Here is a 26,588-nt window from a genome sequence, read left to right on the forward strand (position 1 = left end):
ATGTCCCAATGTAATCTCTTGTACTGATATCATTCTTCATATGAACAAAGCAAGAAATCATCTATAACTGATAGGAAAAATGAGGTTAAGAAAATGGAAGAATACCACAGATAAATGAGTTAAGTATACCTTAAACTCTTTGACTTTTTATTGAGATTCAATAGCAACATTTGGTGGTAACACTATCACTTAGCCAGGTCAATCATCAAGGAAACACATTAGTAAGTGTGATGAGTGTGATGAAAATTGTGTCATTTTTTTTTCTTTTGGCCATAATTTTTGAGTTTAGATCCATGATAATATAGATCACTAACATGACAATTCGAATGGCTCAAGAATCCAAACCAAGGTTATAGTTTGTCCTTGTTTTTTTAGCAAGATTTAATTTCATTGAGATGGCAAAGAAAAATAGTTTATTGATCACGAATTAATGTCAAGGATAATGCCCTATGAGTGGTTTGTGAAGGATTTCACAACAAACATATATTGTCTCTACTTGTTAGCAACTGTTTATAATTGTAATATATTTTAACTCTCTCTCTTTAATCCAAGGGGAAAAGTGACAATATATTTAAATTTCATCCCATGATACATTTTAAAATGCTGATCAACAACTTTTATTAAGCCTAAGAGAATTAACACCTTCTTTAGAGATGTTGATATCTTCATTGACTTGGAAATGAAAATGTTAGTTCCTTTTAGTTTAATAAGAGTTCTTAGTCAATGAATCCTTTAGCTCAACAAAGGTTGTTATGGATGCTTTACAAGACAAAAAAAATATTTATGAATACTTAATACTTGTGTCATTTGCCCATCTCTCTCCCTTTAACCCTATTGAAAAAGGGGCAATTATTTTTTATAAGAAAGTCTTTAATGGATATTTTATCTTTATTTTCCCTTTAAGGTTTTAACAATTTATAGTGACAGTATATGTAAATATCATACTACAATTATATACAACTTTGTGAGTTTGTGAAAATATTTTGATATTTTGAATATTCTTTATGGAGATATAAGACTTTGTTAAGCTATTAACACATCATATCACATTACCTCTATATCATTCCACTCACAAAAATTCTTCATCCCTCTTATTTATGAAAATTGCTATTATTTCTTGTTATGCCCACTATAAACTCAGTATAAGTTGTATTTTGAAATATTGCTCATCACTTATATCCTTAGTCTTGATCGCCTCCTGGAAATATAAAAAAATAAATAAAAAATCTATTATCTATATAAGGAATTATAAGAAAAAACTGTTGATATGGATTGCATTATAAGTAATTTCCATTTATAATAATTTAAAACATGTTGTCATGTCAAAGTGTACAACTATAATGCTATAATAATATTAATGTAGTGGGATTTTGGTAGCTATTAGATTGGTTTTAATTTGGACCAATAAGTTAGGGTTTTTGGGTTAATTGATATGCATATTTTTTGTATTCTTTTTTTATATTCTATGCACTCATATTGTTAAAGATTATTTATGGCTAGTGGTGCCTTCAATCTTTATTCCACACTTTCTCCATGCTTACCATGATTTTCCTATTTTAGACGGGTATATAGAACATCATTGTGTGATTAAGAAAATGCGCAAGTTTTTCTATTAGCCAGAAATGTGATGTGATGTTATCCAATATGTATGTAATTATGTTTAATGCCAAACTCATAATACTCTATCTCATGTTGCAGAAGGATAGTTGGAGTCAATTGCAATTTGTCATCCATTTGAATTTGTGGTATTTGATTTGATGAGGCATTTTCCACAATTGATTATTGATAATAAGTATGTCATTATTACTTTTGACTATTTGACTCGTTGAGTGGAAATTGAAACTCTTATTAATGTGTCTACAACAGTTATTGAATATTTCTTCCTCAATCTTGTGGTGTTCTAAGAATTCTGTCTAGAGTGAATTCTTTCAGATAATAGTACCTTATTTATAGTTAAAGCATTTCACATATTAATGTCTCGGTTGGGGATATACCACACTTACACAAGTGTTTGTTATCCATAGTTAGATGGTTTGGTAAAATGGCTTGTTTAGACATTTAAAGGGGTGATTGTGAAATACGTGAACTTTCAACATTTAAATTGAGATGGTTATTTGTCTTCTCTTTAATATGTGTATATTATAGGGGTGTGAAGTTCTATTGGTGTTTCATTATATAAATTCCTATATGGTTATGATCCGATACTACCTACAAAATTGAGTTTACCTTTACAATTGCTATGAGCTATTTATAATAAGTTTTGGGTTCAGTATTTGACAAGCATGTCCAAGTAGAGTTTGCTGAACACCTGGGTTACATATAAGTGAGACAACAATAATGTTATAACTTTTATTTTGTCAACTTGCAAAGTATAAAATGGATGACTTAGTGTTGGTCTATTTTTTCTTAATCTTATGGTACGTGGTTTGTCTAAAGGGTTTTTTGCTTAGTGGAAGGGACTGTATTAAGTTGGACCGCAAATTTATGAAATTCGGCATAACATCCAACAAGCCAATCCTCCAAAAATTATGTATGCACAAAGGCTAAAATGCATTATACAAAAGGATTAATAATAATTGGCACCATTTATAGATCCACCAATGCCTCTTTTTAATGTTTTTTTAGATCCTAATCTATCAACTAAAAATTTTTAATTATCTTCCATCATTCTGAAAAGAGGGGTTGATGTGAGCTCTAAGTGTACAACTATAATGTTATATATTAATAATTAACATAATGGGATTTTGATAGTTGCTAAATTGGTTTCAATTTAGACCATTTGCTCTTGTATATAAATTAAGGATTTTGGATTAATTGATATGCACATTTCTATATTCCATTTCCATATTCTATGCACTTACACATTATTCTTTAAAATATCTCTTTATATTTATTTTCTAAACCTTATAGGCAAATAAGAATCTGATATTGTTATTTTCATTCTCTTAAAGATCTCCACTAGAAAGCTGCTCGCATTGAGATTGATGCCCTAGTGCTGCTCAGTCTGATTCATGTGATTCTCATATAGCAGTTTCCATCGCTGAAATGCTCAAGAGATGCGTGAAACTTTGCAATTTCATCTTTGCCTTAAGATGATGTAGCTAGAGAACTCACTTAGCAGGAGAGAGGCATGGATCAATACCCAGCATGAAACGAACAAGAGAGCGAACCCTAGGCCAACCTCCCAACCCTTAAGGCATTACGGCCTTAAATCCCACAGGCCATGGAATATTCTTGGAATATTCCCGTGGTTCATGTCATTCTCCCCTCCCTCATGACCCAGCCATATACGGTAGCCTCGAGAAGCTAAACGAGCTTCACATGAAGGGAGTCCAAGGCAATACGACCATGGAGAAAAGATGTGCAAACGGCAACACCAACGTCGCGACAAATGGTCACGAAAGAAAGAAAGCAATACGGCTTTCTCACATGACAATACGGTCATGGAAACAAGAGAATGAGAATAGAACAAACGGCTCAAATCATATAGCAATACGGCTATAGAACTCAATTCTCCCCTTCCTCAGGAATGTCATCCAAGTCATAACCAAAACTCGGAAACACTCTCTTCACGTTATCCTCAGTTTCCCATGTAGCTTCGTCCATGGAATAACCATTCCACTGAACTAACAACTCCCTAGTTGTTTTCCGGCGTGTTTTCACCAATCTTTGAGCAAGAATATTGGCCGGACCAGCCTTCTCTGCATCAATCTCTGGAACCTAGATGATGGACTGATCCACGATATCACCAGAGTGCAAACATGCTTTAAGCTTGCTCACATGGAACGTTGAATGAATCTTCGAACTAACTGGCAAATCCAAAGTGTATGCAAGATCCCCCACACGCTGTAAAATTGTCCAAGGCCCACAATACCATGGGGACAACTTAGCACTACCACTTCCTTTTAGAGATCGTTGTGCATCCGACAGCTTAAGGAAAACCTTATCACCAACTTTGTACTCTTGATGACGACGATGCTCATCAGCCAATCTTTTGTCTCGTTCTTGAGCTTGCCTCATGTTCAATTTTGCCAACTCAAGCTTGTCTTGCATATCCTCCAGGAAATCACAAGCATGAGGAACCCGAACTAAAGCCAAATTCAAACTCACAAGAGACCTAGGCTCATAGCCATACATCGCCATAAAAGGAGACATGCCAATAGCCGATTGATAAGCGCTATTGTGAGCAAACTGAAGCAAAGGCAAGTATTTTTCCCATACTCCCTGTCGAGTCAAGTTTCCCACAAAAGACCGTAGCATATCTTCTAATAGTTGATTCATGCGTTCTGTCTGCCTATCAGATTGTGGATGCTCACCACTACTCATGCTCAGTTTAGTCTCTAGTTTTTCAAAGACCGTTTGCCAAAATTTGGACGTGAACTTAGGATCCCGATCACTCACAATGTCACCCGGCAAACCATAGAGACTAAATAACCGGTCTACAAACAACTAAGCAAGTTCAGAAGCTTTTATCGTTGTCTTCACAGGGAAGAAGTGAGCCATCTTCGTCAAACGATCCACAACAACCCAAATAGCATCATTTCCTCGAAAGGTTTTGGGCAAACCAGTGATAAAGTCCATCGAGATGCTATCCCACTTATTCTTGGGTACACGTAAAGGATGATAGAGGCTAGCAAGCTTCTGATGATCAACTTTGACCGCCTGGCAGGTCAAGCAACCACGTACGTACTTCTCAACATCTGACTTCATCCCAGGCCAAAAGAAATGCCTCTTCACCAACATATACATTCTCAATACCCCCGGATGCCCAACACTTGGCACATCATGACACTCAACCAAAATCCGTTTGATGAGTTTGTCAACACGAGGAACTACTACACGTCCCTTCTTCACCAGGATTCCATCTCGTATTTCGAATGACGCAAACTTGTCACCCTTTAAATCTGTAGAGGCGTCCCTCAACAAAACCTTCGCACGAATATCAATGATAAAGGAGTCGAAGTCAACAAACTCCTTAAGCTCATCCAAGAGATCGCTGGATAGCTTCATGAATGAGATAGAATTTACTATTCTGGACAACGCATCAGCCACCTTATTATCACCTCCATGCTTGTACCGGATCTTAACAGACATCTCCTGTAGGAACTCATGCCAACGAGCAAGGTGGCCTCGAAGATCCTTTTGTCGACTGAAATATTGGAGAGATTGATGGTTTGAATCCACATGGAAGTCCGATCCATAGAGATAATGTCGCCATTCCTTCACAGCAGCAATCACAGCATACAACTCCTTGTCTCGAGTAGGCCAATTCCGCTGTGTGGCATCAAACTTATGGCTCATGTACGCAAGAGGATGCCCAACTTGAAGCAAAATAGCTCCAATAGCAATGTCACTTGCATCTGTCTCGACCACAAGAGGCTTTTCAGGATCAAAAATCTTCAACACCGGAGCAGAGATACAACATTGCTTCAAACGTTGAAATGCCACTTCACACTTCTCATCCCAACCATGAATAGTAGCATGTTTCGACGTATTCTGGAGAAGATCAGTTAAAGGGGCTGTTATCCCTGAAAAGTCCTTCACAAATCGTCGAAAAACTCCAGCCATACCAAGGAAACTACGGAGATCATGCACTGTGGAAGGTATAGGCCAATCAACCACGGCCTGAATCTTTGCGGGATCAGCTCTCACTCCATGTACTGAAATCAAATGCCCGAGATATCCAATCTCCTCTAAAAAAAACTCGCACTTGGATAACTTCGAGTAGAGCTTGTTGTCCCTCAAAAGTTGTAAAACACTTCGCACATGCATCTCATGTTCCTCCATGGAAGAGCTGAATACCAGGATATCATCAAAATAATCAATTGCAAACTTTCCCAAGTAAGGTTGTAGAACGTGATTCATCAATCTCTGAAAAGTTGCAGGAGCATTTGTCAAACCAAACGGCATCACTAAAAACTCGTAGTGACCTGTCCTTGTCCGAAATGCAGTTTTCGGAACATCCTCTGGCTGGACACAAATCTGATGATATCCTTGCCTCAAATCAATCTTCGAAAAATATCGAGCTCCACGAAGACGATCAAGCAAATCATCGATACGAGGGATCGGGAACATATTCTTCACTGTCCTATCATTTAATCCCTTGTAGTTCACGCAGAGACGCCATGTACCATCTTTCTTTTTGACCATCACCACTGGAGCAGCCCAAGGAGACTTACTGATCCGTAACCACCCTTTCCGAAGGTATTCAGCAAGCTGCCTATTAATCTCCTCATCTTCAGCGGGACTAGTACGAGTCGGTTGTCGCTGAAAAGGAGTAGCTCCAGGAACCAAGTCAATTTCATGCTGAATTCCACGTTCTGGAGGCAAACCATCAGGTAACTCATCCGGAAATACGTCACGGAACTCCTCCTGAATGGAATCCACCTATGCCTCATGCCCACGAACGTACTCCAAATCAGACATGATCATATTAGAAAGAAACGGGTACACCACAAAAGAATTAGCTATCTCATGCATGCATGTCACCAACTCCAAAGCGTTAATCAATGGAGTATCACTATTGTCTGTCCCGACAATCTCTTTGATAGTGCCACCAACTTCGATACGCAGAACATTGCGCTCCCAATCGATCCCTGGCTTCCTGTCATAAAACCATTCCTTCCCAAGAATAACGTCTGTGCGACCAAGATCCATAACCTGAAACGAAGGATGGTCGAGAATCCCTTGAACCGTCAAAGGAACACTCGGAGCCCATTCACCGTAAACACGAGTGCTATGTCCATCTGCCATAACCACCTCGTAGATTACTGAACTCTTTTCCACAGGCAAACCAAGGTTCTTCACCACCTTAGAGCTCAAAAAATTGTGTGTAGCACCTGGATCGAAAAGAATACTAACAGCATGTCCTTGAATGTCCCCCTTGGCCTTCACAAGTTGATTGCGCATAGAACCATTAATCTCTACAGAGTTGATACGAACTCGAGACTTAGATTTTTGAACTTTTGCCACAGGGTGTGGAAGAGCCACCACAACAGATGCCTGAGCTGTATCCACGATGGATTCCACCACATTCACCTTAGCATTCTTTGATCCCTTCACAAGAGGACAATCCTTGCCATGATGTCCAGCCTTATGACAACGAAAACAATTGCCCTCCATCTTGTCCTTCTCTCGTTGGTCTAACCGATGTCTTTTTGCTTCATTGCCATCTCCACTCTTCGAGCTACGATGAAGCAATGGCCGTTTCTTCCCTGAAAATGAAGTATTGGTGGGTTGGTCATCACGTTGACCACCCCGGAGACCATCCTTTTGACCAGCGTTGACCGAGTTGACCGACGGTTTGGGCGAAAAGATTTGAGCCTTAGTGATAGCATCAGTCAATGTTGCTGGAAAATCCTTCTTGACCTTCTGCTGCACATCCACCGAGCTCAATCCTTTGATAAAACATTGCACCTTTAGCAGCTCATTATAGGTGCCCATGAGACTAAGGCAAAGATCACGGAACTTGCGGGCATACGCATCCAAAGACAAAGTCCCCTGCCAGATCTCTAACAACTGATTCACGAGATCAACCTCTTCAAACTTCTTGACAAACGAAGCGCGGAAAACCTTTATCAAATCAGTCCAAGAAGTTGGCATCGGATTAGCTTTGATGTAGTTCTTCCACCACGAAGAAGCATGGCCCGTAAGCTTTGTCACAAAGAAATCTATCTTCACCTTATCCTCACAAGGATTGTGAGACCAACAACTTTCCCACAATTCCAACCAAGAATCAACCTCTTGACTATCACAAACATCCGGTGATGATTTCCATTCCACGATACCATAATCCTTGGCATGCTTGACGTACCAATGGTAATCACGGACATGAGATTGATTCAACCCTTGAGGGTTCATGCGAAGCAAGAAATCCTTGATGAGATTGACGGAATCCTTAACCTCCTTTATGTCACTCTGAACTGCAGAAATCTGGCGTCCTTGCCGCAGAACGACATCATCAAGAGTCTCTTCCGCATCGTCATGGCTATCCTCACTAACGCCATACTCCTTATCAGGATCAATATCTTGCTCACCCGCCATCCCCAAAAGAACGTGCTGCTCCGATACCAATGAAACGAACAAGAGAGCGAACCCTAGCCAACCTCCCAACCCTTAAGGCGTTACGGCCTTAAATCCCACAGGCCATGGAATATTCTCGGAATATTCCCGTGGTTCGTGTCACAGCATCTCCAAATCTTTTCGCAATAGGAAGAGCATGCGCTTTGACTGAGGAGCTATGGAGGCTTATGTTGTCTTTCTCTGGTCGCTCCATGCGAGTGGAGACCTGCATTGCTCAGCGATGATCTCCGCTTGTCCCTCTTTTCCTCTCCGTACGTGAAAGTTCTTCCTGGGCTTCTCGATGTCGTGGACGCTCAAGTCGTGTGAATCCAGCGCTGGGGCGACGTCTCCACGGCCAGCATGGTCGCGAATAGTAGGATGTACGATAAGATCTTGATTTCTAAGCATTCTTTCGGGTTTTAGGGTTTTTGATTGGAGCTTCCATGGCGGCCGCTGCCGGCGACCAGACGCTTTGGGCCGACGCGACGGAGATCATCTCCCAGGTCTGCCAAGGTAAGCAACAATCTCCCCCTCATCGCGCCTGCGATTTCGGCGGCATTGAGCTCGGCTGCTTCTTTTTTCCAGAGCTCAGTCCCGGGGAGCTCATCCATGGCGAGAATTTCAGCCTCTTCGAATCAATGTCGGCTCTCGAGGCAAGGATTTCGAGGTATTGCGCTAGCAGCGCTGCTAATGGTGTGTGCCTGGGCAGATTATGGATCCCAAGATGGATGGAGGGATGGATATTGGAGGACCTAAGTCTGTCGAGGACGCGATTGCGAGTGATTTGGCCCCGACCGACTTGTCCATCGCGCAGATCATCGATATTATGGATCATCTTCTCTCGTGTGAGGTGGGCAAGCTAGGAAAAGCTCGAGGAGAAGCATTCTCATTTTTACTTTGTTCCTGTGTTCCAGGCTACTTGGCACAGGGGTCATTCCTTAGCACAAACAGTTTTCTCGAGCATCTACATGCTCAAGCTGGTGCACGCCTCGTCAATGCCGGTCTTGCATGCGTACTGCAAGATCACTCGAGCAAGCTGCAACATCGTAAGAACAGCCGTGGCTTTGGCTCACACTCACGAGGTTATTTCTCTCTTTTCTTCTGAAGTCTGTGCTCCATGTATTGTTTTAAGTTGGTTTCGTGTTTCCTGTTTGGCTTGCAGGAGGAAGATCTCTTTGTTATTTCCTTCGGACTTCCAATCGACCACGATGACGCGGATTGCCTGGCGGTTCTCAACGGGGCGGAGGAAATGTGTGTACGAAGTTTGAGATCGGCGTCTGGGAAGAAGGCTGCGAGCGACGCACGAAGCTCGAAGTCGGCGTCTGGGAAGAAGCCCGCAAGTGGTATTTCTTATTGGCTGGATTTTTTCTTGGATGGTCAATCATTGATATGTAATTTTTACAGGTGTTGTTCCCCTACAGGAAAACCCAGAACTCGAAGCCGATTATTGCCAGAGTGTGCTCAGTCGTCTCCGCTTTCGAAAGGTATTTTTTACCGCTCTCGTCTTGTCGATGGTTTCTCACTTTAATTGTGCAGGCTTTCAGTCAAATACACGTTCATATGAACAAGCCACAAGGGAAAGGCCTAGAAACTGCAAGAAAACACATTGCCACGGCTCTGACTGAGCTCTCACTCATCCGGGAGTCAAGAGCTTTTCTCTCTTCTCAGCATGCTTCTCAAGATCCAAACAATCTTTCGTCTACAACAGCCTCGGGGCGTGGTGTGGTTGGCTTTTTCGAAAACATTAACCGGTCCCTTTTGCCACCGACTCCTCCCCGCTCGATGAAACTGCTCCCATGGTCCGAGGTAAGCATTTACATGGGAATTTCACCGTGCTTTCGAGTTCATATTGCATCGTTGGTAGTCTGTCAGGCCTTGGACTATTTTGTGCGCTTGCTGAATGATTTGGATCGCGTGTGCTCGGTGCCGCTCGATATCGAACTCGAAGAACTCATGCAGCTGATTGTTGATTTTCAAAAGTCACATCCAGATCTTGTGGCAAGGGCCCGAATGCAGGTACCTTTTTTCTTTTTATGATTGTCTCTTCTAATGGATGACTCTTGCAACCAGCGTCTTGTAATTCAAGACAACAAGCTGTTTGGTATCCGGCCTATGAATGATGTGATTTACAAGGCTGCTTATTCTCGTCATGAGGCTCCTCGCGACGATGTGCTGGAGAATTCTTTTCAGCAAGCTGGATGGGTCTGTTAACTGAAGATGTCCTTTTAGCCATAGGCTAATGAAAACGTTTGTTTGCAGTTAACGCTCACTTTGCTGAAGGTATTGTGCGCACATCCGGCATGGCAATGCCGGAAGCTCGGGAAGAGTTTAGACGAATGGAGTGATTTGTTTCATCAAGTAAGCTACCACCCCTTGTCAAAGAGATGTTAATACTGTTTTTTCTTCTAGGTGGATGTTCTTGGTATGTCTTCGGAAGAATTCAAGAAGAAGGTAGGCACGTTGGTCTTGGTATCACAAAATTGTTACGTCTCTTGATTTTGGCCTTGGCAGTGTGAGCCTTTTACGACATGGATAGGCTGCCAGGCTTCTTGGATCGCAAAGCAATACTTAATGCTGGGATTCGACCTTGGCTTGTATTCGTCAGATGACTATTGCATGGTCTATCGGTAAGTTGATTATAGTTTTCGTTCACATTTATGTTGTCCAGGTGGATACAGGTACCTTGATCACGTCCTGCTGACATATTTGCACTACAAACTGGCGAAAGAGAAGGAAAAGGACGAGGAACAGTCTGAAGAAAAGAAGCCGTCATCACTTGTAGCAGGTGCTAAAACTCATTTGTTTTCGCAAGGCGGGCCTTGTGGAAGCAAAGATTGCAAAACTTTTGTTTCAGTGGGCTCACCAGAGGGCGTCTCTTGTTGCTAGCCAAGAAGAAGTCGAAAAAGAAAAAACCAGGAAAGAACCCAGACCCAAAAATTATCTTGCTGCATTGCCTGAGCGACCTCTGCAAAGGATATATTTGGGTATGTTGCACTCTAGAGTTCATACATTCTTTACACATGTTTTCAGATGCTTGACGGGCTGATCAAAGACGGTAAAATCCAGCAAAGAAAAATGGAATTCACCACCGAGCGAGAGGTTGTCCTGTTTGTTTTCTGCTTTGCTTATGATTTAACTTTCTCTTTTTCTCCAGAGATATACTCAACGATTCGAGCTGCTGCTGAAATTGTTGGTACCGTCGCCACTATCGTTTGCTCGTTTCAAAGAAACTACAAGACTACGGCAGTACTCGGTACATGATTTCTTTCCTTGTTGCCGTGTTTCCATCTGGAATTTTTGTTTTCAATCGTGCAGGCCAGTGATCTCTACCAGTATGCATGCAAGCAGTTCATGGCTGTGGAGCAGTGCTTGCGAAACTTGAGCATATCACGCGGTGAAACTCCGGAGTTGAGCCACGCGCAAAGCATTTTGGAGATAAAGCAGCTCGAGCAGGTTGTGTCGAGGAACAAAGTAGCGCTCCAGATTGTGGACAGATCTCAGCCAGGCGAAACGCTCAAGGTGTCGTTGCAATTCTCACAACACCCAGCCTTTGGCGTCATCGTCGTCAAGAATTCGTGAGGCGCCAGAGTAAACTTTTTCTTTTTTCTGAAAGATTTTTGCCATTGACGATCATGGTGTGTGTAGCTTTGGCTATACTAAACGATTTTCACAAGCTCAAAGTCACTGAATTTCTTCTCGGTAAATTCAAGGGACGATCCAAAAAAGCTCTTGATCTTCGAGAGAAGTTGCCACGATTGTCTTCGTGACTTCTCATCGGCCGAACGGACGATCACTATGATCACTTTGAGAGCTGGCTGGGCAGGACGGGGTCGGGACCTCTGGAGCTCCTGTCTCTGGGCTCGTTTTCATCAGCTCTAGCAGACCCTGGTGTAGATCTCTCCGGCCATAGCGGCGACAAAGCAACCACTCGTCCGATGAAGATCAGAGTGGGAGACACGAGCTGAGTTGCTGCTACTTCGCTCGGCAGATTGGCGAGCTCGGCAAATACCTGAAAGCGAATCGAGAAAGATTGCTAAGCCGCGGAGATGAGAGTGGTGAAAGGAGCGTACCGTTCGCTGTTGCTCTGTGGTGCCTCGTTCTATGGCGGCTGCCGGAGTATCGGGAGGAAGTCCATTTGCGATAAACCTCTCTGCAAGAGCTGGGAGTGTCGCAAGTCCCATGTAGATCACAAGCGTAGAATCGGGGTCTGCCGCTTGCTCTGCGACGTAGAGGGGATCTTTCCCTCCTTTCCTTGCATGACCCGTGAGAAATCTTACGCTGCATGCAACGAGGTATGAATGAGACGAACTTCACACGAAAGATGGAACTTTTACCTGTTTGCGACGCCTCTGTGAGTGAGAGGTATCCCAAGTCCAGCAGCAATTCCAGACGCTGCAGTGATACCTTGCGAAAGAAGATAATGTAGTTTGAGAAACTAGCAGCTGGGAGGAGGAAAGGATTTCGAGCTACCTGGGACGACAGTCACAGCAATTCCTTGCTCTTGGAGGAAATCCATTTCTTCACCTCCTCGACCAAATACCTGCAAGAATGGCCTTGAGGAGAAATATAACACTAAGAGAGAATGTTCATACCAGAGGATCACCTCCCTTGAGCCTTAAAACGGTGGCGCCAGCCTCTGCAAAATTGAGGAGCAGCTCATGAATCTCGTCCTATAACCAAGAGATGCCAGGAAATTTACTTCCTCCTTAGAAACGATCAAAATGAAAGAAGGAAACAAGAAGAAAGTGTGGCTTACCTGGGTGCGACTGTGGTAACCGGAAGTTTTTCCCACGTAGAGCAGCTTGGCACCTTCGTGAACCATGTCCAAGATGCTCGTAGAAACAAGCCGATCGTACAAGACCAAGTCGGCTGTCCTCATCAAACGCACTGCCTTGAGAGTGAGAAGCTCGGGATCTCCAGGCCCAGTTCCAACCAGGAACACATTCCCTGCTTTCCATCTCTTGGAGGGCGACGATGGATCGCTTCCTTCTTCCTTCTTGCGCTGCCTTCTCAGCAGTTCCAGAACCTCTCGCAGCTCTGGCAATCTCGTTGCTATATCGTTCTCCTCTTCACGAGAACTCTCGGAGGTTTCTTCCCGGCATCCTGGACAAGAATTTTCTACACCGCCGCTGCGAAATTCTAGCCTACCCCCTCCTCGTACTTTCTTGATCGAATCCTTCTCAGTGAATGGAGATATCGAGGCTCTTAGCCTGAGTTGCGAGAAACGAGCCGACGATCCACGATCTCCTCTGGCGGAGCAAAGCTCGGCGCTGCTCTCGGCGATGCAGCGCGAAATATCGGAGCTGGAGAAGATCGCCCTGGTAGCAGCAGCAGCTAGCGCCATGGAAGAAATTCTCGCCGCTAGCTCCCCGGGCTACCGGAAGATTTCTAGAGAATGTACCTGGCGCTTGGGAGTGATGGATGGATCTCGTGGTGGAAGGGCGGCTCTCCTAAAACCCTAGAAGGAAGAGGAGAGCAAATAAAACCCATTCATCCCATGGCGGCATGGAAGGGGCAATGGTCCAATGGCCCCATTCAAGGGCCCCCAAAATCCAACGGCCCTCTTTTATAACCGCCCTATCCCTAAAAGCCAGAGTGACGTGGAAAGGGCAAAAAAATATTTCGAGGGAGGGAGCTTGGATTTCAAAGCTCTCGCACGGCGCCAGGGCTAGGGTTCTTCGATCGCCGCCAAGAATCGCGAGAAGGAGCCGCCGGATCCCTGCGCAATGCCTTGAGGTATGATCCGATCCAACAGGCGCCTGGATAGGATGGATGATTTGGGTGCTCTACGTTAGAAATGCGCAAGATCGCCAGGGTCACGGGCTAGAGAGGTAGAGATTATGGAGAAGCGATCGCTGCCGCTGAATTTCTACTGCCGGAGCGCCAGGCTGCTGCTCAAAAAGGCCACGTTTTCCAGGAAATCTAACTTGCTGGCCGAGGAGCTCCGGCATCTCAAGAAGTTTAGTACGCTTGCGTTCTCGGTGATTCCTTCGCATCCCGAGTATGAGGACGAGAAGGGCAGGAAGCTTGCCGAGGACTTGGAGGACTACATGGCTGATGTCCGGGAGAGGATAGAAGAGCTCGAGGAGGAGCTCACGTCAACTAGCTCCTTGGCAGGTTACAGGAAGTCGGGATCTTTCAATCGCAAGGAGCTTGTTGCAAGGCATGAGAAGAATGTTGGCAAGAGACAGCACGTATGGGCGAGGTTTGTTCGAAAGCTTTATGATGCGGCTCCATGCTTCTCAGCGAGGCTGAAGAAACGACCACCGCAACCTCTGGCGGGTAAGCCAAAGGTTCTATGTTTTCTTTTTCTTCTTCTCTCGTTTCATGCTTTCACTGTAATGCAGGGCAGCTTTCAGGGAGCCGCTCGTCGAAGGAGTCAAGCTCTCGCTTCTTGTATAACGTGGCAGAAGTAGCCTCGCTTTCTTCAGATGGTCAAGTTAGTGATGATATGCAAGATGACGAGCGCGTACCTGATAGGAGTTTGAAGATCACAGCTTCCAACGAGATAACGCTGGACATTAGAAGGAAGGTGGAGAGGCATGATACAACATCGCTGGACACCGAGAGCACAACGAGAACGCAGCTCATGCAACAGATAGCAGAGGCCACAAACTTGAGTCTCGAGGGAAGATTCTTGAACCTCCAGACCATAGTCATGCAGTTGAGGGACTCGATGGAAGGGCTGAGGTCACGGGTCGAGGAAGAAGGCAAAAGGTGGAGAGGGAGGGCGGAGACTTTGGAAAGGAAGCTGAAGCTCATGAAGGATGAAACAGAGAATGATTTTTCCGGGCTTAAGCGTCAGGTGGAAGAGGATATGAAGAAAGCATGCGGGGTCTCTGGGGAAGATCAGGAACTGCGGAAGAAAGCGAACGTGAAACAAAAGTTTGAAGACATGATGCAAACATCTTCGGGAGAGGTTGAAGAGTTTAGGACACAGGTGAATCAGTTTGTTACACAGACGCAAAAGATGCTTACGCTGGGGCTGGAGGAGCGGTTTCTGGATTCCTTGAGTGAAGTAAGAACGGATCTCAAGAACGATATCAGCAATCTAGAAATCGGTTTCTCCAAAGACGTTGATAATCTTCGACAGGAAATGGCTTCTCGATACGAGTCGATGCTGATCGACGTCGAGATGGGAAGAATAGGTGGCCAGCAACAGATCAACACTCTAAAGAAACAAAGGTTTGAGAATGGCGCACAAGCAGCACCGGCACCGAATGATGTGACTAAGCAGGTGGATGCTCTGCGCGCTGATGTTACCTCATTACACAGGGACTTCGAAAGGCTTTGCGATGACCAGAAGTTTGAAAAGCTGCAACTCCGGAAGCGGCTGCAGTGCTCCAAGCAAGAGGTTATGGAAGCGAGGGTCGACACCGAAGTGTGGATAAAAGAATGCGAGGTTCAAGTGAAAGAATTCAGGCACGACTTGATAGAGCTAAGAGGAGAACAAGAGGAGATGAAGGTGGACGTCGAAGTTCTAAAGAGGCAGCAGTCAGAAAGGGAGTATCCCAGGCGGAGGTCTTTTGACGAGAAATATGAAGGTTCGGGTACGGGACTGCCAGTGGAATTTGCCAGCAATCTCCTGATGGTGGAAAAGGTTGAGAAGTTTTCGAAGCTTTACACCGGTTGCTTAGAGGACTTGCGGACAAGGCTGTGCAGGATAGAGTCAGCTCAAGATTGCATAGGCGATCTCCAGACCAGAGTATACAGGCTGGAAGCTGCTGAGCAGACGTTATCGACAACTCCAGGCGATACTATGGCTTTGATTGAACGGGAGAGGTCTCTGGCAACTTCAGCTGCCACAGATGCGATTGCAGCAGCCTCGCGGACAAAAGAGATGCTGGAGGAAACGTTCGGGACGTTTCTCTCACAGATTGTCAGTGCTAAAGAGAAGGCCGGCGGGAGAGACGTGGTCGAGCTATCCGGTGATGAACCAAAGCAAGAACGCCACCTGAAGACCACCGTGCAGCGCCTGAATCGTCAGATGAAGGAAGTCTTCGAGAGGTTGACAAGCGTTTCCTGCGGGAAGACACCAGGAGGTGGCAAGAAACTTTCAAAGGCTGGGACAAAGAAGGAACTCAAGTCCAGCAGCGAGGTTTTTATGCCAAGTGTGACAAGCATCGAGAACAAGATCAAAGCCGCGGCAGGGATCATGAGCCAGATGAACGACCGGATTCACAGGCTAGAGACCGTGCAGCAGGGGCTCAGCCGGTCCATCGACGACGCTCGCAAAGGAAACCAGGCGCTGAGGAAAGCTGCCAACTTCTGGCTGCCAAGGTACGAGGCAACCGCGAAACTGGTGATGGAAATCAGCGGCAGGCTGGCTTCGATCGAGCAACGAAAGCCCTTGACAGATATGATGGATCCAAGCTCGGAGCAGCAGAAAGCAGCCGGTAATACTACAAAGCCGGGCCTGGGCATGGAGGCCACTGACAGATTGCTTGCGCTGGAGAGCCGGATGGATCACATCGCTTCCGCAACGTACGCAAACCTGAGGTAACCACCGCTTGTCCGAAGATAGATTTTCACTAGCTAAAACACTCTTTTGTTCTTGTTCCTCCAGGCTGCTAGATGCCAAAGTCGAGCACGCCAGCATTGGCATGAGATCAGCACTGGACATCGCCACCGAGACGGAAGACAAATGCAGCTCTCTGGGAGGAGAGCTCGTCAAAGTCTTCCGGCTCATCCTCACTGCACGAGAGAGCCCGACGACGAGAAAGCCCGACTCGCCACCGCTTTGTCCTCCCGAGCGGGGGCCTCAAGAGCGAGCAAAGTCTCCCGGTGGTGCTAGATCTCCTCCACCTCCAGCCGCAAGGTCTCCAGCTCCAGCGAAGTCGCCAGAATCAAGGAATCGAACGCAGACGCAGCAGCTCTACAACCCGTTACCAGCCAAGCCCGTGAAACGCATCAGCCTCAAGTTCGGAGACCAAGGCAACATCTTCACCAACGCTCCAAGATAGTTTCTATACATATACATGTATTGAACAGCTCCATCTCCAACTTCCATGGATCTTCTTTCTGATCAATGAAAATTCCCTGGAGGCTGTACAGTTCTTAAGAAAGAGAAGCGAAGAGAAGAAAGAAAAATACCAGGCCTTTCGAATGGATGGATTGAAAGAATGGTATACGACGAAAATCACTGCAAAGAAGCAAAAACTTTCCTGTGTCAAAACGGAAGAACAAAAAGAAAGCGAAGAAGACAGTACCTATAGATTGAGAAGAACTCCTTCCGTCCCCCTCTGGAGAGAGCGAAATCTTCGCTCGCAGTTAGTAGAGTCGCTTCTTACACCTTCGAGCCCCGCAGTAGCACCGCTTCTTCTTGATCTTCCCGTCGCTGTCCCTCACCGAGTCGATCTCGTAGCCATAGTCGTAGGAGAGCTCCTCGAAAGGCCGGATGTTCTTCATGGCGAACATCATAACGTGCGGATACGCCATGTCGTTGTGGTCGTTGAAAACGCACTGGACGAACATGTTGGGGTCGCAGCTATGGTTGATAAACCTGGAAACGTTCCCGCAGCTCCCAGCGTCGATGGACATATGACCATCCTCCACCACCTCGCAAATCTCCCCTCCATCCTTCTCCTCGAAGAAGCTGGATATGTCCACCCCGCGGGAGCGGCTCCCCTTGATGCAATCTATGTCGAAGATGTACTCGTCCTGCCCGACTCGCCGCTCGGCCTCCTCGTTGCTTATGAGCTCGCCAACGTACTCGCAGATGAAGCTCCCGAACGGGATGGCCTCCCAGGAGCGCACCCCCCACCCCCGGTTCTCCGTCTTGAAAACCTCGAGCTTCCTCGTCTGGCCTTGCTGGGAGAGTCGCAGCGGGCAGCTCGCCGCGCAGCGGCACATCGGTCCACACTCGTACAGGATCGTCTTCGACTCGTACAGCGCCCCGTCCGTGTATGGCATCTTGTTGCTGTTCTTCCCGATGCACAGGCAGCTGGCCGAGTCCCCGCACCGCCCCACGCAGCGGCACCCCGTCGGGTACGACGGCTGGAGGAAGCCCGGGGGAAAGATGGTCTTGGTGATGTAGGTGAAAGGTGGCGGCGGCCCCGGGGCCGCGTCGACGTCGTTCACGGCACAGATTGGAACCCGCTCTCGCCCTCCGGAGATGTCCTCGCACACCACCGCCTTGCGAGCCTCCATCTTCGCCTGGAGCTTCCCGGAGAACTTGACGATCCTGGAACCCAGCTCCAGCTGCCCTGGGTCGCGCTCGAGGCTGTACTTAAACACCCGGAACCCCGACATGCCGGTCTCGGCCCAGAAGTGGGTGACCCTGTAGAGACCGTCGTAGCTGTAGATCTTCCCCGAGGGGCTCTTGGAATCCAGGCAGCCGCGGGTGACTCGAACGGGGACGTCGTACTTGCAGCTGTTGGCAAGGCCCAAGTTCCCCTTGACGAGCTCCTGGTCGCGGTACTGCCGCTTGTCGCCGTGGTAGGCGTTCCCTCCCTGGCCCGTGTACGTGAACGTCTCGCCACTGTCGACGTCGTCCTCGTATCCGCCCGAGAGAACCAAGCTGCAAGCGATGAGCTCGCCAAACTTGTTCTCGTTGGGCCGGATGGTGTCGATGCCGGCCTGGGTCTGGCGGTGGAGGCCGACGATGCACATCGCGATCCGGAAGAAGAAGATGTCGCCAACTTCCACCCCGGGAACCGGGCCGATACGTTTCGCTCGGTTCACCCACATGTTCTTCTCCTTCAGGGCAGCGGCCGCCTTTTGCGAGCAGTCGCCCGTCACCTTGTCGCGCACGTAGCATATCCGGAGCTTCTCGTACGCCGAAAGTGCGTTGGTCACCTTGATCCGGTCATCGCTGCTGCCGCTGGCGGTGTCCGGGGCGGCGGCGGCGGCGGTGAAGAGCCCGTCGGCGTCGTCGTCCTCGGAGTCCGAGAGCTCCGCCACGCAAACGTTTGGATCCGCCTCCTTGAGTGGCTGGACCTTGATGGCTTCCTCGCCGGAGTGACGAGGAAGAGGGAGCGCGGTCATGGTGGAAGAAGAGGGACTCATCGCCTTCCGGCTCACAATCACCCAATCAGTCGGCTCCACCAACGCCGTGATCGTCCCTGACGCTGGCGCCTCCCAGCACTCGTCCGGGTCCACGATCGTGTCGTCCTCCTCCTCCTCCACGGGCGAGATCTTTGGCCTCTTACTGTCCTCGATCTCTCCCTCCTCCTCTTCCTGTTCCTCCTGTTCCTCCTCCTCCTCGTCTTCGGAATCCAAGACCATAACGGGCATGACCCTCTTTCTATCCTGCGGTGTGCCTGCTTCTACACCGCATTGGCTACCTCGATCTTCCTCGTCGGCGACCATGGAGGAGGACGACTGCTGCTGCTGGATCTTGCGTGAATTCGCTGGCCACCGCCGCACCGCCACCGGCCGCTCCATCGATCTGAGAGATCACTCCCCACCCCTCCCGCCCGCCTAGAAGATGAAACAGAGTAGCCCTAACCCTACATTTTAGGTCTCCTGATTCGGGAATTTACGCCAGTGCAATTGATGTAAGCCCTAAAAGGTTGAAAAGCACCCCCTTTGCTATTTACGTTTACTGTTCAGAGAGACAATATCGTGTGAAAGAGAGGACTTCTCATGAAGAGCTTGGTCCTGTTGGTTCACATCATGTAACAGCAGCAACCAAAGATCTTGCTCGCAATTTGTGAAACCCTAAAGATGTAAGCCCTAAAAGGTTGAAAAGCTCGTGTGAAAGAGAGGACTTCTCATGAGGAGCTTGGTGGTTCACATCAGGTCCTGTAACAGCAGCAACCAAAGATCTTGCTCGCAATTTGTGAAACCGCTTCGTGATGTGTATCCTTCACTCTCTTGCTGTGTCATTGCGCGAGAATTTCTTCCTCATTTGTGGCCCCCTGGAGCATAAGATAAGGTTCCAGCAGCAATGCAAATGCGATCGGGAGCAGCGTGCATGCCGGCTGTAAGAAATGGTGGTGAATGTTGTGCTCGGCCGACCTTGTTCAACCCGTATGAGCGGATGGCTCGCACTGTTGAAGCGAAAGCGCACTGACCATGAATGATCCGAGGATGGAAAATGTGGTAAAACACAAAAGATGATCCTGTGATTGCTCGCAAACAAATCGAGGAATGTTCTTGCAATAGCTGGTCAATGTCTACAACTCAGGATCCCAACTAATTTAGCAAGATCACATCTTGGTTTGGAGAACATAGAGAGAGATCCTTGAAAAGAAAACTGTCTAATGTCAATCAACAAACCGTCCTAAGGGAAGGGCGATACATAACTGCATATTCATATGCCACTACGTCCCAGTCCCCTATGCTCAAGTCGAAAACAAATAAGGTCGACGTCTCTGTAGTCGAAAAGACAAAAAGGTTTCTCTCAGCACATAGAACAATGGGAAAACACTCATTCATGTGAGACCATAGCAACGGATTTTTGTGTTACGTCCAAATTGGTATATGGGTATTCATGTGGCCAATTTTGGTATGGTTTCTTATAGCCCAGATAGTGAATAGTTTTCTATATAGATTATTTTTCACTTTATCCAAATAGTTTTATAGAGATGGTTATTCATATAGATTATAGTGTGATCAATTATTTATATTACAACTAATAATCCAATCTGCACTAAAGCTCAATTATTTTGTGCCCAATTCCCATGATTTTTTATTTGTAAAAGCTATATGGCGAAATATTTCCTTCTTGTTCATAAAGTTACTATAAGCCCATAACAGTATCAAGTTGCAAAGTCTCCAACTCATGCATGCTTGAAAGTGTTTATTTGCTTATATAAATAAATAAAAAGATTTAACATCACTCTCCAAGAATTACAAGATGGATTTTCCAACTATTTAAGTTCTTAGCATATTGTTAACACTCTCTAGCCATTTAATCTATATAGTTTGCACCAATATAACCTTTGCAACATGGGTAAGCCAATTCAAAATTTCCACTGTGTTTTTAATTGTTTTGTTTTTGTTATAAAGAACATTTAAAAATTAATATAAACCACATTGTTTTGTTATTGTTGGAAAAAAATTCCAGAAATTGATGTAAAACAACATGTAAAATCATATAGAACTACCAAAACATAATAAAAATTATATAGTTGGATTATTTAGATATTATTTATGTTTACCTTTAAGATAGAGTATAGCTCCATTTCTCTTGGCTTGTTTGCTGTAGTGGGGCCAGGGGCGGAGCACGGCCACCTCAAGAACATCAGCTTCGTTCCAGATCGATGCCTCGAGGAGCTCTACTCGCAGACCTTCAGACCTTCGAGCGGAATGCCTCCTCCGTGGGAGCTGCTGCAAGCCGCGGGGCACAGCCCAATCTCTCCGACTTCAACGTTCTCGTAACGGCCAACGGAGAGCTCGCGGTCTCGAACGAGTGCCGGGATCGCTGGAGCCACTGTTGACCGAAGGAAGAAAACGTGGTCAACGAGACGCTGACCAGATCAAGTCCCGGCCGCCGCCGCTGGACTTGCGGAGGGGCGATCGAGCTGCGTCGACACCAAAATCACTAGCTTGGTTGGGAGCCTTGCTCCATCTTCCAGGCTGATCCCGCGAGAGACCATCCAGAGAGCACCACTGGAGCTCTCTCGGGCGAAGTTGAATCCAGCATGGCGGAGGGCTCTCTGGCAGGTCATTCTCTCGACGAGCTGGGCCGAGGATGCGTCACAGGCTGTCCGGGATGAAGTTGCGAGAGATCAAACAAGCTGGGAGCAGTCGTTTGTTTGGAGAGCACTATCCGCGGTTGTATGGTGTGTCATCGCCTCTGCGCATTGACCAGGGCCATCTCCGCTCCTGGAGCTTTTGTTTCTCAAAGATCTTTAAGCAGGTTTGCGAGGCAGTGGATCTCTCCCAGTGCTCTTCCAAGCTTTTTAGAGCCTCAGAAGCTCTAACGCAAACCATCTGTTCCTGACACCGTCTTTGACAGATATATCCAAGCGTCTCCTCTTATCGTCTTTCGTTTTCGGCTCCGGTATCACAAACCAGTTCTGATGGGACTGCCTTCAGCTTGACAAACATTTCGAACTGGATACTGTACTCCGAATCCCAATTCTGTGACTCCGCTCTTTCAAAAATGCTCCGGTCCAGCCTTTCAATGGTCCTGCTGATCACCCAAATGTGATCAAACCGTGGTGGACGTGGACCTGCTTCCACGCTATGGCTTAGACGAACATAAAGACCATAGAGTAGAGTCGACATGAGCAGCAGAGACGAGAACTTCAAATCACATAGCACGCCATCCAGATTCGTATCAACCACCACACCTTCAGACAGCAGAAGTTCCACAGTTTCATCGTGGGGGACTTTGACGTTGCAACCGGCTCTCAATAGCAACAAGAGCAGCTCCTTTCCACGGGGCTCAAGAGCCTTGCAGGCGGAGATAATAGCATAGTACGTAGCCTTGACGAAAATCTTGAAAATGAATTTGTCCTTGTGCAGTTGCAGCCACATTTCAAGAGTCTTCGTCGTCTTGTCGATGAACTCTCGGTGCAGCAACTCACAGCATGCGCCTACCAGTCCCTTGTGTCCCGACGTCAATTCCAGCATCGACGCAGCTATAGCTTCCCTGTCAACTGAGATGAATGTATCCTTCTCGTACTGCCACAGCAACGACTCTATGTCTGACAGTGTAAAACCGGTGGAAACCATTCGAACTCGTCCGAAAACGGAGAGTTTTCAGCGCCTGGCGAGGGAAGATAGAAACCGGGAGGAGCCCCTTAGGTTCTCTTTCCACGGGCAAGTTTCAGCTCCAACAGCAACGAATCTGTGCCAATAGCTAAGACCGAGAGCAGCCGATTCTTGTACCGGTCCTGCTTCAAGTTCCGCAATGTGGCGAGAAACGATTGCTTAAAATCTTTAGACAGCTTCGAAAAAATGCTCAACTCGTCAACACCAGCCTGTCGTCTTTCCCTTGACCCTTTTTGAACATGCTTATAAACTTACTGGAGCCAAAAGTCATAGTTGGATCCGGCTCAAGGTCCCCACTCGAACGCAGAAACTCCACAACCATGTTCCCTATCAGTAAGCTGTGGATCTACAATCTGCCCGTAGATACAGGAGAACTTTGATAGCCAACCTGTCAAACCAGTAGCGTCCTATAACTTAATGCTCTCATCGTTTTCTCAAAGTGGTGTTATAGAAATGGCTGTGAGTTGTTTTAGTGAATGCAGGAAAGGAATCTCGTGTCCTGGGATGTAATGCTTGCTGCGTATGCCCATATCGGGCATCTTGGTCGATGCTGGAATATCTTCGCGGCACAACCTGAGAGAGACACAGTCTCGTGGGGCACAATTTTAGCTGCGTGATTCCAAAGACGCATTCAAGATTTTTAGCAGCATGAATCTGATCGGCACAACAGCTGATGAAGCTTGTTTTGTATCACTTCTCGTGGCCTGTAGCCGTGGAGGCAAGCTCTACGCGGCCAAAACTTACTTGGCTTCCATGGTGGATTGAAGCCTTTGAAGCAGCACTACTGCTGTGTGATAAACTTGCTGGCCAAAGCTGGGCACCTTGAAAGTGCTGCGAATCTTATCACTGAGATGCCTTTTGTGCCTTTTGTGCCCTGGAGTGGACGTGCTTGCTCTCAGGAACTTAGTGTTATTTTAAAATGTCTTTAGAGAGGATGATTTGCCATTGTCTGCCATCGTCAATTTATAAATTGAGATTTTTGTTTTCTTCTTTGTTTTGCTGAAATAATTCAGAAGCCATGTTTACTGCTGCTAAGAAACAAGTTCGTTCCACAATTCTTCAAGCTAGAAGTAGGACAAAAGCAAGCTCCCCTTCTTCTTATAGATGGCATTGTTCTAGAATTCCTTCTTGGCCACTAAGCTAAGAGGGAGAGGATGATTCACCACATTTCTTTAGAAGTAGGAGCTAAACCAAGTTCCCCTTCTTCTAGCTAAGATGCTAGCTCCACACAGTAATTCTAGTGTAGATCCATGGACCTCTTCCACTGGATGCTGCTTGAAGGGCTTTATCTCACTCTCGGGATTGTTCTCAATGTTTGTGCCCGGATTGAAGCTCTGGAGTGATCCACCAAAGCTTGATGCAAAGTGGGATGACCACCCTGAACTACGCTGTTGGGAGCCCCGGCAACGTCATGTCCCTGTTCTTAAAGTTTCGAGCATCCTACGGTCTCGACCAATGCAGAAGAGCTAGGATGATTAGATGAAGATTCACAAAAACAGAAGATTGCTGCAAAAGCAAAAGCAATCTAGGGTTCTTACACTCTTAATTACATACTTTTAGCTTTTTTAATATCATAAACGTTCCTACTATGTTGGCAATAACAGGAAGAAGAGTCAATGATCCCAATCCAGTTATGATGCTTGGTGGTGGTGGTGAGGATGGTGGCAATGGTGGCAATCATGTCTCCTCACCTAACATGAACTCCTCAACCATTGATGGCTCCTCATCCATGGAACCCATGGATGACGATCATGGACACATCTCCTCACCCATAGACTCCCGGACCAGTGAGACCAACTCTGCCATGAACTCACGTTTCATGTTTGTGTTTAACATGTATATTATTATTTTTTGTAACTCTTTTCTTAGTTTTACTTGGGGTCTGGGTAGTAGTATTAGTGTTTTTAATATTTTTGAGTTTAAGGGTATATATAATTTTTTATTTCTAGATTAGACTTTAGTTTTCCAATAGTGCTATTTTTTTTATTGAGCAATCCTTTCTGAGTAATATATTAATGTTCTTAAAATCTTAGTTATATATTTATTCATATTCCAAGTAAACACATAATAATTAAATAATGCTTCCCTAAATTAATAATATTTAATCTTAGTAATTCTTCTTTACTTTTATATGAGTCTGGGTAGTAATAAATATTAGCTTTTTTTACCATTTCAGGATTCTAAATTTGTTTGATCCCAAAGTAAAAATATACTTTACATATAACATCTAATTAAGAAAATTATTTTTTAGTAATTCTTCATTTAATTTTTTTTGGGAGTGTATTTTTAATCTAATAACTATGAAAAAGTATTCTTAGCAATTTTTGTTTTACTTTACTCTGGGTTGGGTATTAAGTTTCATAAAATTTTAATATTCTAAATATATTCATATTCCCAAGTGGTGCTTTGTATATATTATCTTTATTACTAATATTTACTTACTAATTCTTCTTTTCTCACTTTGGGAATATATTAGTATGTTAAATATATAGTCTATATTATATAATATTGTGTGTGTATATAGAGATATCAAAAGGAAAAATGCATATAAAATTATTGATTTTTGTACTCATACAGCATTTGTTGGGCAATATGTCACATACAAAGTGTTAACTAGCATTAACACTCAACCTTTTGCAATGGAGACCCTTTGAAATTGAGAGAGTAAATTCTAAGGTTTAGTGGAGAGTGTTTGCTATGACAGCAGGCCTAACTTTTGGTGCCTTCAAGTTATGATTCAAGTTTATATGTGAATCTCTTCCCCTCAATTTAGGGTTTTGTGAGCTATGGCACATCCTCTTGCTAATCCCTAGCATTGGCACTTCACATTCATCCCAAATGCACAAATTCTTGTACAGCACCCTTCTTTTCTCATTGTGGCTACTGGTTTGCTACCTGTTTTGGGAATTGAGATGAGCTACAACACCACTGGAGCTACTGTTGTAAGTTGATTTTCTTGCAATGAGATTACATTTTCTCAAATTTCTTATTATGTCACTAATGATGGAAAGATTTTGGGAGAGTCATTGAGATTGCAAGTACTCTTTTTTTTCTCTTCTTCATTTTTATTCTTTTTTGTTTTGTTTCTTTGGATTCAAGGCAAAGTTGCTTCAACAGTATGATAGTGTGATGCCTCTAGCAACATGTCTAAACCACAAGCTTGCAGCAGTAGCTGTGGCAATTGGTCCTTGGCTTGAGTTCATGCTTGGATGGTGACATTCTTTGTGATTTTTCCATTGGGAGGATTATGTTGGGCAGCACATTGAAGAATTGATTGGCATGTAATTTCTCAGCCACTAGCATCAGAGAAGCAACTTACATGCTTCTCATTGTGGCAGATTCCCATGGTCACCAGGATGGTAAGTTTTTTACTTTCTTTACCAAGTGAATTCATAGGTGCAGAGATTGGGACATTGGGTGTTGAGTGCTAGCCAAACTCTAACAATAGGTTCTGTCTCTTGCTATGGTGATGAAAGTGTGGTATCAAAATATTTTAGGTTATCCAAATGGTAATGCATAGTGCTCTTGCTAATCTAACCAATGACAAGTTGTACCTATGATAAATTATCAAAATCCAAAACTGCTAGAGATTTGAATTCTGTTTAACAGGTTACCCTAATAGAGTGAATATTTATTTTTAAGTGAACAGCTTTATTTTTAATTATTTACTAATAAATTAATCAAATTTATAAAATTATTATATTTTATAAATTATTATAATCTTTGAATATTTTAGGTCATAATTAAATTTTATAATTTAATTTAGCAGAAATATAATAAGAAAACTGTATTCTAGAATAATCTTATTTCATAAGAATAAACTAGAATATATTAGATGGTAAATGTGGGTTGACTTAATT

General features: G+C 45.2%; 4 protein-coding genes across 4 annotated transcripts; 2 read left to right on the forward strand and 2 right to left on the reverse strand.

The window, feature by feature from the left end:
* The first annotated feature begins 8,406 nt into the window (after positions 1-8,406).
* On the forward strand, positions 8,407-11,745 carry LOC9648634 (N-alpha-acetyltransferase 35, NatC auxiliary subunit). Its single transcript, XM_024681319.1, has 18 exons — positions 8,407-8,434; positions 8,485-8,574; positions 8,647-8,714; positions 8,771-8,911; positions 8,976-9,143; positions 9,224-9,404; positions 9,466-9,545; positions 9,598-9,867; positions 9,934-10,077; positions 10,132-10,263; positions 10,321-10,419; positions 10,471-10,512; positions 10,573-10,688; positions 10,740-10,846; positions 10,948-11,045; positions 11,092-11,160; positions 11,216-11,314; positions 11,377-11,745. Exons 1-18 carry the CDS (start codon positions 8,422-8,424, stop codon positions 11,638-11,640), a joined length of 2,181 nt encoding a protein of 726 aa, XP_024537087.1. The 5' UTR covers positions 8,407-8,421; the 3' UTR covers positions 11,641-11,745.
* On the reverse strand, positions 11,726-13,595 carry LOC9648635 (siroheme synthase). Its single transcript, XM_002976396.2, has 6 exons — positions 12,818-13,595; positions 12,654-12,731; positions 12,532-12,601; positions 12,396-12,465; positions 12,132-12,339; positions 11,726-12,070 (listed from the first exon to the last, which is right to left on the reverse strand). The coding sequence occupies exons 1-6, from the start codon at positions 13,403-13,405 to the stop codon at positions 11,861-11,863; spliced, it is 1,224 nt and encodes a 407-aa protein (XP_002976442.2). The 5' UTR covers positions 13,406-13,595; the 3' UTR covers positions 11,726-11,860.
* Positions 13,596-13,901: 306 nt separating this feature from the next.
* On the forward strand, positions 13,902-17,036 carry LOC9648978 (rootletin). The gene is made up of 3 exons (XM_024681191.1): positions 13,902-14,343; positions 14,409-16,560; positions 16,628-17,036. Exons 1-3 carry the CDS (start codon positions 13,902-13,904, stop codon positions 17,022-17,024), a joined length of 2,991 nt encoding a protein of 996 aa, XP_024536959.1. The 3' UTR covers positions 17,025-17,036.
* Positions 17,004-19,456, reverse strand: LOC9648636 (histone-lysine N-methyltransferase, H3 lysine-9 specific SUVH4). Its single transcript, XM_002976397.2, has 2 exons — positions 17,271-19,456; positions 17,004-17,203 (listed from the first exon to the last, which is right to left on the reverse strand). Exon 1 carries the CDS (start codon positions 19,444-19,446, stop codon positions 17,332-17,334), a length of 2,115 nt encoding a protein of 704 aa, XP_002976443.2. The 5' UTR covers positions 19,447-19,456; the 3' UTR covers positions 17,004-17,203; positions 17,271-17,331.
* Positions 19,457-26,588: the final 7,132 nt, after the last annotated feature.

Source organism: Selaginella moellendorffii, unplaced genomic scaffold (assembly GCF_000143415.4).
Source record: "Selaginella moellendorffii unplaced genomic scaffold, v1.0 SELMOscaffold_30, whole genome shotgun sequence".
In the NCBI taxonomy this organism is placed as follows: Eukaryota; Viridiplantae; Streptophyta; class Lycopodiopsida; order Selaginellales; family Selaginellaceae; genus Selaginella; species Selaginella moellendorffii.

What these genes read in the sequence shown, in the direction of transcription:
- LOC9648635 (XM_002976396.2), bottom strand. Translation starts at nt 13,405, where the DNA reads ATGGCGCTAGCTGCTGCTGCTACCAGGGCGATCTTCTCCAGCTCCGAT. An exon ending in CACAGAGGCGTCGCAAACAG is followed by an intron (nt 12,340 to 12,395) that starts GTAAAAGTTCCA and finishes CGTTGCATGCAG; the next exon opens with CGTAAGATTTCTCACGGGTC. An exon ending in CCACAGAGCAACAGCGAACG is followed by an intron (nt 12,071 to 12,131) that starts GTACGCTCCTTT and finishes ATTCGCTTTCAG; the next exon opens with GTATTTGCCGAGCTCGCCAA.
- LOC9648978 (XM_024681191.1), top strand. Translation starts at nt 13,902, where the DNA reads ATGGAGAAGCGATCGCTGCCGCTGAATTTCTACTGCCGGAGCGCCAGG. An exon ending in ACCACCGCAACCTCTGGCGG is followed by an intron (nt 14,344 to 14,408) that starts GTAAGCCAAAGG and finishes ACTGTAATGCAG; the next exon opens with GGCAGCTTTCAGGGAGCCGC. An exon ending in GCAACGTACGCAAACCTGAG is followed by an intron (nt 16,561 to 16,627) that starts GTAACCACCGCT and finishes TTGTTCCTCCAG; the next exon opens with GCTGCTAGATGCCAAAGTCG.
- LOC9648636 (XM_002976397.2), bottom strand. Translation starts at nt 19,446, where the DNA reads ATGGAGCGGCCGGTGGCGGTGCGGCGGTGGCCAGCGAATTCACGCAAG.
- LOC9648634 (XM_024681319.1), top strand. An exon ending in ATCATCTTCTCTCGTGTGAG is followed by an intron (nt 8,912 to 8,975) that starts GTGGGCAAGCTA and finishes CCTGTGTTCCAG; the next exon opens with GCTACTTGGCACAGGGGTCA. An exon ending in TGGGAAGAAGCCCGCAAGTG is followed by an intron (nt 9,405 to 9,465) that starts GTATTTCTTATT and finishes TAATTTTTACAG; the next exon opens with GTGTTGTTCCCCTACAGGAA.